The sequence below is a fragment of the Protopterus annectens genome, chromosome 10.part0, assembly GCF_019279795.1.
Source record: "Protopterus annectens isolate FY-2018-M chromosome 10.part0, PAN1.0, whole genome shotgun sequence".
NCBI classification, from domain to species: domain Eukaryota; kingdom Metazoa; phylum Chordata; order Ceratodontiformes; family Protopteridae; genus Protopterus; species Protopterus annectens.
In genome coordinates, this window is record NC_056744.1 from 1,787,434,051 (window position 1) to 1,787,450,345 (window position 16,295).

Genomic DNA, 16,295 nt, shown 5'->3' on the forward strand with positions numbered 1-16,295 from the left:
AATCATGTACCTGCAATGTTGAACTGTGTAGCATTCAGTTCTTGCAAAAGGCGATCAAGTTCACAGAGGCCCCCTCCCAGGACGGAAGTGGAGGAGAATGGGGGTTGCTGTTGCTCCTTTGGCTTCGGAGACTTTGGCTTGCATACTGTGCTGAAATCAGAGTGAGAGAACATGCAAAACATTGTCAAGCAAACCTAAAACATTAGCAAGGATCTCTGTTCTGTATAGTACCTTAGCTGACATACAGGAAGCCCTTCAGAGGTTCTGTTTCCTACCAGTTTCAGTACATGATATGAAGATAGGCTAAGAAAAGAACATGGGGCAGGAAACATCTGTTCAATAAATAACACAGACCAAATAAAACTCACCAAGTCTAGGCACAGCCACTGTATTCCTTCAGTTTGGATTATAAATAGTACAATGAAATAAAAAAAACACATCTGTATGCATACAGAACTGTTTTTACTCCCTATTGGCCTCTCCCCACCTCATATCCCTTCTACTCCAAGTTTCATATACCATCACCTTTTATCCAGGAGACTCGACCCTGTCCCTTTTACTTACGTCCAAGTCTACCCACGCTTCTCTCCACTATTCCTAACTATGATTCAACACTAAAGGAAAGGGGGGTTGGAAGCCTTTGCTGACACCAAGGTGGGCTGTGCCCTGATATCCTGGTATGGCTAAGTCATGGAAGAGTACAACAGTGAGTGTGAGAGAAGATAACTTTGGAACAACAAATGCAAAATGTACAGTAAGACAGGGTCTCTTAAGGGAGGAAGTAAGAGGGGAGTTACTTAGTTATGCAAAAGGCAGGTAAGTAACCAAATTTCAAAAGCTCTGCTTCTGCCAGAGCTAAGCAAGACAGCACAAAACATGCAGCACAATAAACAACTTTCCCATTATAGAATTCAATAATATATCCATAATACAGGGTGACAGTCTGCATACATTAAAAGGGGACACAGCGAAGAAACAGAAGCGCATTTGTACATAGAATTACAAGTCACCTGCTGTATATCTCAATGCATATGGAACCATGATACCTTAACAGATTTCCCAACTAATTTCATTAAATATAAGGAGAGAAAGCCCCTCCCCCTCCGACTCCAGACTACCAGTACACAGGAGACTCTCACCTTTGGAGCCAGTGTCATTACCCTATGGCATCCCTCCTATGTCCTGCAACCAACGTTTAGGCCTACTGCCATGCTGGGCATTCTCACCCTATGACAACCCTTCTCTGTTCTGCAGATCCAACTTTGGACCCACTATTGTGTTGAGCATTCCTACTTTTTTGAGGAAGGAGACAGTCAGGCCAGCCATATTCATAACACCTACTAGCAACTACGAGATCACCCAAAGAAGATGCTGGTTAAGGTAGCAGTTCTTGTGGCATATGCCCATCAGTAAGTGTGTGGGGGGGTTGTAGTTGTGTGGCAGTGCTCATGTGTCTCCCTAATTCAGGCAGCTGTCATGAGGTAGTCACAAGCCTAACAGGAAGGAACAGTAGATCACTTCCCAGGACCTAGAGCCTAGCCTATTCCCAGTTCCCTATTAGAAGACTGAAGATGCATTCTTGCAAATGCGTCTTGGTCGAACTCAAAAGCCTGAAATGGCAAAATATTGAAGTGGCTCTTGAGCGAATTCTTTCCCTGGGAAAGAATTTGATTGGCCGCTTCATTACTTTGCCATTTTCGGCACTGTAGTGTGGTCTCGGAGTTGGTACAACAAATGCAAAATGTACAGTAGGGGTGGTGTGGGGGGTGAAGCCCCACACTTAATGTAATGTTTAAAGTGTTTTTTTTTTTTTTTTGGAACAGCGATTTTTTTTTCCCCTAGGAAAAAAATTGCTGTTCTGAACAGTTCGAAATTGTTAGCTTTCGCTTACATAGGGTTGATTAATCACCATTCACTTTTTTAAGTGTTCAGTGATCTAATATAGACCCCCTATTCCCTACCACCCAGTTGCTGACTCAGGTGGGGAATGAGTGGGCTAACTGGGTTTCCAGGCAGGAATTAATGGACCACAGGTCTCTCACCTACCTCAAGGATACTCAACTCTCACCCATATACATCTGTCACCTGTACAGAGAATAATCAGGTCACACCTCACATAGGTCTCTCATCTACCCCAAGGATACTTAGATCTCACCCCACATACATCTGTACCTGTACAAGGGGATACTCAGGTCACACCTCACATTTGTCTCTCACCTACCCCAAGGATACTCAGCTCTCACCCCACATACATCTGTCACCTGTACAGGGGATACTCAGGTCACACCTGCCATAGGTCTCTCACCTACCCCAAGGATACGCAGCTCTCACCTCACATACATCTGTCACCTGTACAGGGGATATTCAGGTCACACCTCACATAGGTCTCTCACCTACCTCAAGGATGCTCAGCTCTCACCCTAAATTCATCTGTCACCTGCCCATGGAATACTTAGGTCACATCTCACATAGGTCTCTCACCTGCCCCAGGGATACTTAGCTCCCAACCCACATATGTCTCTCACCTGTTCAAGGGATACTCAAGTCACACCCAACAAAGGTCTCCACCCATCCAGGGGATAATCGGTTCCCACGCCACATATGTCTCTCACCTGTGTGCGGGGATACCCAGATCCCACGCCATATAGGTTTCTCACCTGTCTTGGTATACCTTCAGATCATCTTCTTTGCGTACTCCCATCTTATTTTTCCTTGTTACTATTATAATAGGCTAAGTAAACACTTTAAATGTACAGCAAAGAATTCAGACTAATATTGGACAACATCACAATACATAGCCTTGATTTTATAAATCTTCTAAAAGTATGGAAACAATTTTTATCTTTTCTCTAAATAATTATTATAATCATGGATAACCACAATGAAACAAACACTTAAATATAGAATCGCACATGCTAACATATCCCCCTCCTATAGTGCCACCCAGCACATTATCCATCACTATCATCACATTTAAGTCAATTCCACCACCAGGTACCTTTTTCTCACCTTCTCCCACTTCCTTTTGATTTGATCCTTCTGCTTCCTATCAACTCAGCAAAAATGACCTTCTGTAAGGCTGCAAACTGTTTTTAACCACGAATCTTTTCATTTAACATCTCATTTTATCCCTTTATAATCAAATTCTTACCCATCTTCCTCTAATATGGAGAACATGGATCTTCTGTGACTCCAACCATCTCTGTTCCTTATCACCTAGCCCTAAAAGTACAAATTTCCATTCACAGGAGACCCGATTACAAAAAAAAAAATCCTTCCATTCTTTAGTACTTTTATACCAAACAATCATTATATTTGTCCACTCCTAAACATGTAAATACCTCCAGCTTCATCTTCCCAGCATCCCCAAGAGCTGCCATTTCCTGCCTTCTACATCCTACTAAATTGCACAGGAGTCCAGAACCATCTATAAATCCATCTCATGCACTGATCACAAAGTCTGGGTATTGTCCTTAGCTGAGTAATTCTCTTCAGCACTTCCTTCCATTTTATGTGTGAGAACTCTATTCCCTCCTGCACCCCCATCTGAATCTGAGCTGTTTCGTTGAATTACGACACTTTTGGACATCTAACATTCTGCTTGGTGCCCCACACTTGGTCCCCTCATGCCTTTTTCTCTTTAGTATTCCATGCATTTCTGGAATCTCGCAGATAATTTAAAATCCCTCCTTCAGTAAGCAGCTCTTTATAGCCAGCTTCATTTGCTCAGATTGCAGCCATTCTCCCTTCTCTGCCTTATATAAACTGCTAAAATCATTCCATTACATGAATACCCTATTGCCTCCTGCACTGCTTCCTGGTACGAGGAGATCCTTTATGGTCCAGACCCACTTTTCAGTGCATTCCTTCCCTCCTAGATCTACCAGCTGCCCCAATAATCAGATTATTTCAAACACCCCACTGAAGGTAACTATGAACGAGATGCCCACAACCCTTCTCTTTCCATGGCACACACTGCCCTACGAAACCCTCTCTCTCTCTCTCCATGTCTCCTCCGTTTTCTCTCCAAAAAGTCCCTGTCCACAAGAATTTTATTTAAAAATTAAGCATTTTCATCTGTTAGCAACAAAGAAGAAGTCTTTGTTATTACTGAAATAAAGAGCTTAATTCTTTAATGAAAGTCTTGCAAACACAGACTAAGTGCATTTTTACTACTTTTTCTCCGTTTACTTGGTCTCTGGCTACTGACCACCTATTATTTAAAATGTTGGTTCTAAACTTCTCACTGGCTTCTAAGTGTTTCCACCTTCCTCTTCCAGTTCTCTTAACATACCCGAGGTAGAGGCTGCTACCATGTACAAAATGAAAATTGGGCACCTTCTTGCTACCCCCCCCCCCCCACACACACACACAAACTTCTCACATCATATCTCATCTCGTCTGTATTTTGCATCTCTGTTTATCACTACTGTCTACAGTTAATGTCAAATACTGAAACATAAAAAGCATTAGAGAGAATCATCTGTAGAATGTCACTTTTATCCACCACCATCATGTAGGCCTTACTGCCCCACCTACTTAATAACCTGGAAATATGATCTAACAATTTCTCATAGCTTGTCAGTACCATTTCCTCCCAGGATTCACAGGCACTCCTACCTTTCAACATTTCTGACTCATCTAGTACCCCCACCTCCGGACTTACACTGACCTCAAGAAGTCATAACAATGGCTGTATCAGAGGGTGACGGTAAATGTAGACGATACACCCGATTCCAGATTTCCAGTGGTAACTGGTGTTGCAATCACAATTGTACATTAACAGTAGCTCTGAATTTAGTAGTGATGGATTAATACCGTAGTTCCATATGATAGATCCTGCATCAGTCTGCCTTTACCAGTTCCAAGTGACAATGCATTCCAGGTTCTAGATGCATTCTGTTTTAATCCAGCTAGTAATCAGAAGGGTCTCAATGCCTATTTTCATAACCAGGATGAAAGTTAAATCCTGCAGTTTCTGAGCAGACCAGCTATTTCCACTACCCCAATAACTGAAAAAACATGAAAGAGCTTCATTTTCCAGTACAAGCCCAGGTATATGTTAAGATATTGAAGGCTGAATTCCATGAATATAGTCCAGACAAAGAGAATGTTTAAGGCTAGGCTACTGGAACATCTAAGGGACATTAGAGCAAGTAAAGAAGAAAGCCCCTTGGCTCAACACTTTAAACACATTATCTGTGTGATTCTAAAGATTTAACTGCTACAATATTAGAACAAACATATTTTGAAGATGCTGATTTAAATAAGAATATGTTATTATATAAAGAGACTGTTTTTATTTTAAAATATGATAGTTTGATTCCAAAGGGTTTAAATGTAGATTGTTGCTGGAAATGTATGGTTTAGATAGATGTGTTTTTAGCTATTTTATTGTTTAATTGTTTAATTAATTGATTGAATATATGTGGGTATAAAATGAGAGCTGCATTCATTTGAAATGTACTCCTTGAAGGGTTAGTATAAGCGGAGGAGCTGGAGGGTTTTTAATAAACTGGTTTATTTGAATGCTAGTTGTTTTTCTTTTGGATTTTGGAGTTTGTCGTGAGATAAGTTTTGTGATATGTCGAGTGATCCAGGGAATAATTTACCACGTTTTTTTAGAGAAGAACTTTCCATGTCTTCCCAATTAACTATGGATACATTTGTGAGACCAAATCAAGAAAATAACCAGGATGGCAGACGTGCTGTGGCCAATAGCAGTGGTGAAGGGCTACCCACTCCAATTTGGGAAAGGATGCTCGAAGAGACCCATAACAAGCGTTGTTTCAATCCGTTTATTGATGTGGGTAAGCGTTCCACTGTTTTTTCTTCTGAAGTGAAAGTTTTGCTTAATAAACTTGAACAATTGCTCAATAAGGGAACGGCAATTCATTACAACAGAATGAGCCTATGGAGATTTTTAGACTTAGCTATAGCTCAGAACGGGCTTAGAGCAATGAAATTTCCTTCTCTGCCATTTGATGTATCTAAACTGAATGAAAAAGTTTTTAAAAAGAGATGGGAAGCTGCTGCCCATTGCTGTGCAATGGAATGGACTACAATATTGGCAGAGCAAGATGAGGTTAAACTGTTGGATATTAAAAAATACATTAGTACTGTGTGTAATAATCTGATAATCCTGGTTGACAAAAGTAAATTTGAATCTGGTCTGCATGAAGTCCAGCAAAAGTTGGTTAGTTTAGAGATGAAATTATGTGAGCAAAAACTGCAAAAATTAAAAAGAGATCTGAAAGATTATGATAATGGTGCGGCTTTTTTTCAGTCGACCAGTCAAAAAGGTGGATCCCGGGTTCGTTTTCAAAATCAGGAAGTGACAGGTGAAATGGAAGGGAAGACATCTACGGCATATACCAGTGGTGGACAGAGTGATATAGACGAGGAAAGACAATATCCTGCCCTTCCACAACCTAAAAATCCACAGTATATGCATGATAATTTTTGTGCCAACTATAGACCCAATCAATCGAGGAAACGACATTACAGAGAATATGAACGTGGACAGTTCAGAGAAGAGTCGAATTATCGATAGCGGTGCAACAACAATAGAAATAAAAGGACTAAATGGTATTAAAAAATATGTAATACAAACGGTTTAGTATTAAATTTATCAGGGAGTGTGTTAGATGATAATTTAGTAGCTGTTTTAGAATGTGGTCTTAAATTTATACCCACTGCAATGCCTAGACTACACTATTTTAAAATAGAGTTTTTTAAAATGAAAAGAAAAATGCATTCATGGAATTTGTTTCAAACACAAAATATTTTGTTTACAAATACTGATATATCTCTTGATGCTGCAAATAGTGATGACGAGCAAAATGTATCAGATGTTTCAGATGTTTCTTTTATTTCGTGTGAGTGAATTAAATGCATATTGTAATTTAGATACATCAGACATAAAAGTTGAAAGTAATTTTATGCCACTGTTTACTCATGATGGTATAAAGAAATTTCAATCTATGATGGAGTTTGAAGTTGAAATGTTACATAATGATTTTATAAAAGAGAATGTTAGTTATAATTTAACAAAAAATGAATGGATGTCACTCAAGAAATTTTCTGAGCAGAATGAATCTGTAGTCAAACCTTCAGAAAAGGGAAATAAAATTGTTGTGATGCATTACCTACAATACAGCAGAATGTTATGATTTACTTCAAGATGCAGAAGTTTATGAAGTGGTAACAAAATTAAAGTTAGACAAGGCAAAAATAAAATATAAACGTTTGATAGAGAAAGGTATAGACTGGGCTATTGGTCTAAGTCAGATCCGGATAAGAAATTGCTTAATATTAAGACAGACAGGGCATTTTTTTATTGTTTGCCGAAAGTGCATAAACAATTGATAAATCCACCAGGGAGACCACTAGTCTCAGCCAAGAAATATTATTTACATAATTTGGGTATTGCATTACATAAGCATTTGTAGAAGGAAGTAGTTCGTCTCCCATCACATATCAAAGACTCTTTTGATTTTTTGAGCAAAATTGAGAAAATAAAATGGAATGAGAATATGTTTTGGATGACACTGGACGTAAAAAGCATGTATACTAACATCAAACATATTTTTGGTATGGAAGCTCTTTATAAATACCTAGGTGACAGTCCATTGGCTAATTATGTAATAAATGTAATTGCATTTAGTTTAGAAAATAATTATTTTTATTTTGAGTTACAAATTTATCATCAATTACAAGGAACCTCAATGGGTTTGTCTTTTGCCCCTATGTATGCAAATCTTTTTATGGGGTTAGAACTGCGGTGGAGGTGCTGCGGTAGCGTTGTTGCTTCACAGTTAGACATTGCCCGTTCGATTATCAGTTAGACCGTCTTCTGTGTAGCGACATGCGTGAATGGGCGTTCCTTCGTTGAAGGTTGTGCGTTAGGCCTGGCAAGCCAGTACGTAGAAATCTACTGCCAATCATTAGCGGACCAGAGTTCCACTGTGGCGACCCTTAACCGGGAAAAGCCGAAAGACACAAACAAACAAAGTGGAGACTGAATGCATCCCCACACATACATTTTATAACAAGTATGTTACATGTTATTATAGATACATAGATGACTTGGTTTTCTTATGTGATGGAGATTCAGAAGACTTAGCACAATTTGTTAAAGATTTGCACAAAAATAGGTTTAATTTACAGTTTGATGGGTTACAGTGGGGCAATAAGATTTCTTTTTTAGATATAATATTAGAAGGTATTCCTGGTAAAGAGATAGTCACCAAGTTGCATTGAAAATGTGATGTTGTAAATCAATTTATGCTAGGCAACAGTTGTCATCCAATTCATATAATAGAATTATTACCATATGGTGAGTTCCTAAGAATATCAAGAATTTGTAATAATAATAAAGATTTTGGAATTTAATTATTAGCAACATCAGCTATGTTTATAAATAAGAAATATGATGTTAATAATGTAGAGAGAAGTATGGCTAGAGTCAGAAGAGAGAGATATGGAAGATGTATTAATAAGGCTAATATGTCTAATAAAGAATATAAAAAAACCTTATATAGACAAAAATAGTTTTTTGTAGATTTAACATTAAAACGCTTAGTGAGAATATAAAATATGTTATAAAAAATTACTGGCAATTTTTATTAAAATATCCAGAGTTAGCAGGCTTAGCAGAACAGAATCTGATATTTTCTTATAAAAGAGGGACTAACTTGAAAGATATGTTAGTTCATATTAAATTAAGCAGACCACAAGAAGTAATAATGAAACATGTTCAAGAGTTAGGGACAACACCATGTGGTAGATGCAAGGGCTGCAAACACATTGTACAGACTTTTCCTGTTATAAATAACAGGAAGTCTGATGCCATTGCATCATTTAGTTGCTGTACAGAAAGTGTAGTCTATGCGTTAAGATGTAGGTGTAACAATTTTTTTATAGGCCAGACAAAGAGAATGTTTAAGACCAGACTATTGGAACATCTAAGGGACATTAGAGCAAGTAAAGAAGAAAGCCCCTTGGCTCAACACTTCAAAGCACATCATTTGTGTGATTCTAAAGATTTAACTGCTACAATATTAGAACAAACATGTTTTGAAGATGCTGATTTAAATAAGAATATGTTATTATATAAAGAGACTGTTTTTATTTTAAAATATGATACTTTGATTCCAAAGGGTTTAAATGTAGATTGTTGCTGGAAATGTATGGTTTAGATAGATGTGTTTTTAGCTATTTTATTGTTTAATTGCTTAATTAATTGATTGAATGTATGTGGGTATAAAATGAGAGCTGCATTCATTTGAAATGTACTCCTTGAAGGGTTAGTATAAGCCGAGGAGCTAGAGTGTTTTTTAATAAACTGGTTTACTTGACTGCTAGTTGTTTTACTTTTGGATTTTGAAGTTTGTCGTGAGTGAATTCCATGAATCTCTATTCAGTGAGACAACAACATCAAATGTTTAAGCGAACATCTCTTTCGCCAAAAATTACAACAGTGCATAACATAGCATATAGCCTTTAATTGAAATTGACCAACTAATGTTATTGACTATTGTAATTTTCGCTGAAAGATATATTCGCTTTAACAAACATTCAGTGTTATGGTCTTTCTGAATATAGGTTCATGGAATTCAACCTTCAATGTTTTAACATAGACCCTACAAGCCCAGAGGGCTTTTAGCATTTAGACAGAGAAAGCTTATGTCAGTTTCAACTCTAAGCTATGCCAACATGGAACCAGTTATTCCCAATATCATGTCCTTTCATTTCAGAACCACAAGTTGTAATCCATCAATTTCTGCTTTGGAGGTATCAATAATTATTGTTTCATTCTGCCCATCTGTCTTTGGATGAGTCATCCTATGGCCTTACCACATCTCCAAAAAGCAAATGGTAGACTATCTAATACTTGACCAAGTTTAAGAATTGTATCCAAACTAGCCCAGTTGCCTGGCCTATCTTTAAATTTTCAGGATTCAGTTTAGACTTTTTTTTCTGTGAAAACAGTCAAATTCTCACTAGTTTTGCAGGAAATGTTACTTGATAGAGAGGGTGGTAAGGCCCTGTAAAGTATTACTTGACACTGTAGTATAGTTTATTTTAACTTGCTTGATATGGGACTCCTAAATTTGTTGTTTGCTCGAGTGTGTTGTACTGAGGTGTAACTTGCTAAATGTAATTCTGTTCACTTTATACTATATATTTAGAGTCAGAATATATGTGCTGTTTCATCTCTGAGATGGGCAGGTAGCACAGACTGGTCTTTTTTTTTTTCATTTTTGTGAATGACCATTCTGCCTATGAGTTGGAAAACCTTGGAGTGAAAATATATAAGGGGTGAGGAGGGTACAGATCCCATCGCATAGGGTATAGAGGTGCTGTGCCTTTGGAAAAGCATTTATTTAAATGGTTGGGCTTTACTTGCATGGATATCCATATTCCTGCAGTGCATGAATTTTTATATTCTCAGTGTATCAGGTTTTGTGCTAAAATGCATGATCAGTCATGTTTACAGCTCATGCATTTCTGTCAGAAATTGTCGATGCCAGTAGCACAGCATAAGTCAACAGACTGGTTCAAAGCTGCTCAATACACATGAAGGGATGAAGGGGCAGAATGAAATTTTTATTTATTTTACATTTGTTGACTGGGTTAGCCCAAGTGAGCTTAGTTGACCTTTTTCAGCGGAGGCATTCTCAATTTACAAATAAGCAGAAGAATCGAAAAAAGCAAAACAAACAAATTAAATGTATACAGTATCAAATTACAAACAGGCATACAGTACTTATTAACAGCGTAATGACAAACGGTAGTGGACTCGCTCATCTAATACATTTAAACAGCATTTTTTGACGTGACACCTGGTAGTATTGATGGTCAAACTTTGCCTAAGGAGGACGAATACAGTGACAGGTCCATTGACTTTGCAGGTATTCTCTAGTAGCAGCCTTAAATATTTCCAGTTGCTTATATGACCTAACTTCAGTGGGAGGCAGTCCCAGGCTTTGGTGGGGTTAAAGCTGTAGAGATTACATCCAAATTTGTTTTTTGGTTTATGAGTTACTAGAAGGTCTTAGGTGTAGCTCCAGAGGCATCTAGCAGGAGAATAATGGGAGATTAGAGCTGAGAGAGTGGGCCAATAGGAAGGTTGGTGGAGGATGCCGCGAAAAATCTGGAGCTGGGAGAGAAGGAGCAGGTGGGGTAATTCAAGTCAGTTAAGCTGTTTCAGAGACTGGCAGTGATTTGACTTAAGTTTGCTGGGCTGCAAATCTAGCTATCTTGTTGTAGGTTGATTCAAGTTTGGCAAGGAGAGTCGAGTTAAGATTTGTGAAAATCTGAGCGCTATACAGTAGAGTAGGTAATAGGTAGGCATGAGAAAGAGCTATCTTAGCTTTGCTGGAGAGAAATATTTTGTTTCAGTATAGGAGACCTAGTTTCTGATGAGTTTTCTGGATACAGCTATTGACACGTAAGTCAAATTTGAGCTGATAATCAATAATAAGTCCTAGTAGCTTTGTGTTAGATTCAACCTCAATTAAGGAGTTATTTTAGAGATCGTATTGTGAAGGCGGATTTGATATGGCTGAGTTTTTTTGGTAGAAAAAGTAGTAAGTTGGTTTTCTTGGGGTTAAGTATTAGCTGATTTTCGGAGAACCAGTATTTGATGGAGTTGAAGCTAGACTGTGTGGTCGAGATGAGCTCAGAGGGGGAGTCAGCAATAGTGAGAACTGTTGAGTCATCAGCATATTAGACTAATGATGAGAGGGGACAGGAGGAGTAGACAGAATTGGTAAAGATGTTAAAAAGTAGTGGTCCAAGGATGGAACCTTGTGGGACACCCATCTTAACTGGAAGAAGAGAAGAGTGACAGAAAGCCATTTCGCTGCTTGGAGTCGGTCAGAGAGGCAGCTGGTAAACCATGTGATGGTTGCAGGTGAGAAGTTAAGAGTGGTTAGCTTATGCAGTAGAAGAGGATGGGAGATGGTATCAAAAGCCTTTGGAAGGTCTAAGAATAGGCAGGAGATATGTTTGTTGTTTTGTCTAGCAAGGGAAATAGTATTTAGGAAGGATTGTAGGCAGTGGGAGTGCTATGTTTGGGTTTAAAACCATGTTGAGTTGGTGTAAGCAGATTTTCCTGACTTAAGTAGTGCATGACTTGTTTATGAATACATTTTTCAAGAATCTTGGAGAGTGGTGGCAGGATAGCAATAGTTCTGAAGTTGGTGATGTCTGTGGAGTATCATCCCTTGTGGGTAGGGTGTAGAATTGTTTCCAGATGCTTGGCGCTTTAGTCTCTGAGATACAGCAGTTAATTAAGATACAGACAGGAAGGGCAAGTGAGTCAGCAGCTATTTGAAGAAACAGAGAGGAGATATTGTCAACAGAGGCAGAGCAGGGTTTTAATTTGGAGAGCAAGGATTTGTTGTAGCTGGTGGGTACAGGTTTAAGTGAGAATTTGTTAGTAGTGTTTAAGTTATGTACAGATTCTGTATGATTAGAAATATTGCTTTGGGTTTGGGTTAAGTAGTTTGGATATGGAGTCGCTGAAGTAAGTGTTGAAGGTGGAGGCAGTATCCTCAGGAGTTTGATCTGGATATCAGTTAGGGGAGCTGGGAATACTGAGGTGTAGAATTTGATTTATTGTGTTCCAAAATTTTTTTGGTCTCAGGGCAGAGGGGGCTTTATAGTAGATGTCTCTTTTGTCTTTATTAAGGTGTTGCTTACAACAGGTGAAGCTGTACAGTAACCGACTACAAAGTTGTTGAACCTCAGAAACCATAAATCTTGTACATCTTGACAAGGACACAGCCATTGATTTTTAAAGTACTAAATCGGACTTTTCTTGAATTGAGGTAGAGAGAGTTCAGATGTAAGATTAGCAGGAAGAGAATTCCAAGTTTTGCCAACAGAGTTAGCAAATAGAGATTCTCCGGCTGTGTTGTTGGATTTGAGAGTTTGAACTAGTAGTCTTCCAGATGAACGAAGTGCGCTGAGGTTACTGTAGGGGGCGATGAGGTTTTTAAGTACGGGTGTATTATCTGGTTGGTACAGGATCTTGTGTGCAGCTATTAGTTGGTTAACCTGAAGTAGGTTAGGCAGTTCAAGCCATCCTAGTAGAGTTAGGTTATGACAGTGATGAGTTTTGTAGGCTGCATTGGTAGCAAATCTAGCAATGTGATTGTAGCTGCTAGAAAGTTTATTAAGGTCAGTTTTGCTGAGGTTTGTAAATAGAGGTGAAGCATACCTCTCAACTGTACCTCATTATGAGGAATGTACCTGATTTGGGGTCTTAAAAAGTTCATGTTCCTCAAAGTTCCTCAATGTTCCACATTGAAAGACTGTCACACATTCAGTGTTAGGAATTTTTTTAAGTGAAATCCATGGTAAATAGAAATGAATCATATTAATTCATTAAAATATTTTCTTTATAAGTAAAACCAGCATATTTTAACCATCCTATGGCCTTCCTAGTTGAAGTTGTTAGTAAGCCATTAGTATGTGTTCAACATTTTGCCCATTTGTTCCACATTATGAGGGCTAGTGTTCCTCATTTTGGAGATGGAAGGTTGAGAGCTATGGCATAGAGGAGGGTGGATAGTACATGTGTACGAGCAATTACAGTTCTGGCTAATGGCGTTAGGAAGGGCTTGATCCTATATAGTGAGCCAAGTTTTTTATTAACTGTTTTAATAGTTTTATTGATATGCAGATCAAACTTAATGTTATTATCTATTATAACTCCGCACAGTTCGGTTGAGGTATCTGGGGAAATAATGGTGTCATCGTTGGATTTTAATGTAAAGGTTATAGGGGCAGACCTGTGAGGGAGGGAGGAAAGCAGCAGTTTGGTTTTATTAGGATTTAACATGAGACAATGGTTAAGGAGCCAATTTTCAACTGTGTTAAAAGTATTTTGGGACAGAATCTGCAACTCTGTAGGTGAAGTGTCGAAGCATACTACATCCGCATATTGAACGCATGTTGCATTTGGGATGACCTTATACAAATCATTGATGAAAATGGAAAATAATAGTGGACCTAGTATGGAGCCTTGGGGTACTCCGAGGGTGATGGGTAAAAGGGTGGATAGTTTGCTCTGCCATAGGACAGACAGCCTGTTGTCTACCACTGAGATACGATTGAAATCATTGGATGGTCTGGTAATCTAGGGAGATGGATTTAAAAGTATTTATGAGTATTTGGTGGTTTACCATATCAAAGGCATTTGAAAGACTGAGAAAGATAGCAGAGGAAAGTTTATTATTGTCTCAGTGAGAGACATATGTGGGGTTGTAGCTGAATATCTTCAGGGAAGTGAGTGACCTATGTGGAGTGGGAACTTTTTATCCCCTGGATGGGTGAGAGACCTTTGTTGGGTTTGACTTTAGTATCCCTTGGACAGGTAAGAAACATATGTGGGTTGGGAGCTATGTATCCTTGGGGCAGGTGAGAGACCTATGTAAGGTGTGACCTAAGTATTTCCTGGACAGGTGACGTTAAAGAAGGAGAGGAGGGCTGAGGTTGTACTATGGAATGGTCTAAAGCCATGTTGGGTGTTGGCTAGAAGATTATTATGGATAAGATAGTTCAGGAGTTGATTGTTGAAAACAGCTAGGAAAACGTGCAGCTGGGCCTTGGGGATCAAACAGATGGACAGGAGCAACCACAGATGAAGGACACAAAAGTGAAACGTGTCATGAAAATCAGGCCTGCTATTCTGCTCTCCCAGTAATGCCTATGTTTATACACAAAAGTGTCTGCTATGGCTTGGTACTGTAGTAGTCAGTACTCATCACCTCATCACTACATTAAAATGTGGCTACTCTTTAAGTGGAAAAGAGATACAAATCTAATTAATTATTCACGTTAAACACAAATCAAACATTTCTTAACATGTCTGTTTTCAGGAGGAGACATGGAAGATTTACTAACTTAATCTGCAAAAGAAAAGCCTGTCAGTTAACAACTACAACATTACTGTGAAACTTGAATTACATTATGAAGCTAAAACTGAAATTTGTTACATTATGAGACATGCTCAAGGTCAAAGTACATAAACAGGATTTATTGAAAATAAAGTGTATCTGGAGGACAAACCTTATTCAGTGGTCATTATGTCAGCCACTACATGCCACTGCTTGCCATGGTTAAGCATTGTAGAACTTAAATCACCCCTTAAACTGAACACAGGAATTTACAACTGATGTCATTACCATTTAGCACACACTCCATCATGCCTGACGGCTTAAGTGTCATTTATTTTGCTGGATTATGAGCAGGTGTGCAAGGCTGAAGTTTTGGCTTTCCCATCCCCATTGGTCTAATACCTTTTGTAAATGACCACATACTGGAACTCATCACTTCTCCTCTTTTGAAGACTAATTTTCACTCACAGAATTTATGAACATGTTCACTGCTGGTGACGGATTCTTTTTCTTAAAACTCGATGCAATCCATGCAGCAGTCACTGTACCATACTGATAGATAAGGTCGATATTTTCAGCAGAGAGCAACAGCACTTGCTTCCTACAACAAGATGTTACTACTGACCTCAGCAGTCACTGTCACCAGCTCATCTAAACTCATCATTGTGGCATCAGCATATCTGAATCTACCAAAACTTTGAAGTACCTGTACAAGTGATCCTTGTCTCCTGTGACATTGGATACCTTAGGAATGGATTCACCTGTCACCACTGGTGGTACGGTCTGTAAATAAAAAAGAAAGAAAATTAAAAACTATAAAGGTAACAGGTATTCTGACCTCTCATTCATTCATCTGGTCTGTTGTAGAAATTGTAAATATCACAAGGAAACAGCCCAGCAACATCACTCTAGAACAAAACAGCTCTGAATCACAGCCAGATGACCAGTATTAGTTCTCAAACACAGCCCTAAGTATGGCCCAGGTGACCAGTGTAGGTTTGGAATCACAGCCCTATGACCCAGATGACCGGTGTTAGTTTTGAGATACAGCCCTAACTATAGCTCAGTTGACCAGTGTTCAGTTAATAGCACAGGCATTACAGCGGTCAGACAGGGTAGAGGGACTTGAGTTGTCAAAGCTAGTTCATCCATCCTGGGGGAAGGAGGCAGCTAGGCCGGCCATATTCATAACACCTACTAGCGACTAAGGGATCACCCAAACAAGATGCTGGTTAAGGTAGCACTTCTTGTGGCATGTGTACACCACTGAGCAGGGGAGGCAGTTGTGTGGTAGTGCTCATGTCACTCCCTGATTCAGGCAGCGATCATGAGTTAGTCACCATACAAGCTGACCCACTCCTTCCCACCCAGCTGCTGACTCAG

At 38.9% G+C, this 16,295-nt stretch overlaps 1 protein-coding gene across 3 annotated transcripts in view; it reads right to left on the reverse strand.

Moving 5' to 3' along the window:
- The window catches only part of TGFB1I1 (transforming growth factor beta 1 induced transcript 1), a 546,447-nt gene that overhangs the window by 249,372 nt on the left and 280,780 nt on the right, over positions 1 to 16,295 (reverse strand). For all 3 annotated transcript variants that reach the window (XM_044086607.1, XM_044086606.1, XM_044086608.1), the window contains 2 exons: positions 15,619 to 15,695; positions 11 to 150 (listed from right to left, as the gene is read on the reverse strand). In XM_044086607.1, the coding sequence (XP_043942542.1) occupies positions 11 to 150; positions 15,619 to 15,695 (217 nt within the window). The remainder of the gene's footprint in view (positions 1 to 10; positions 151 to 15,618; positions 15,696 to 16,295) is intronic.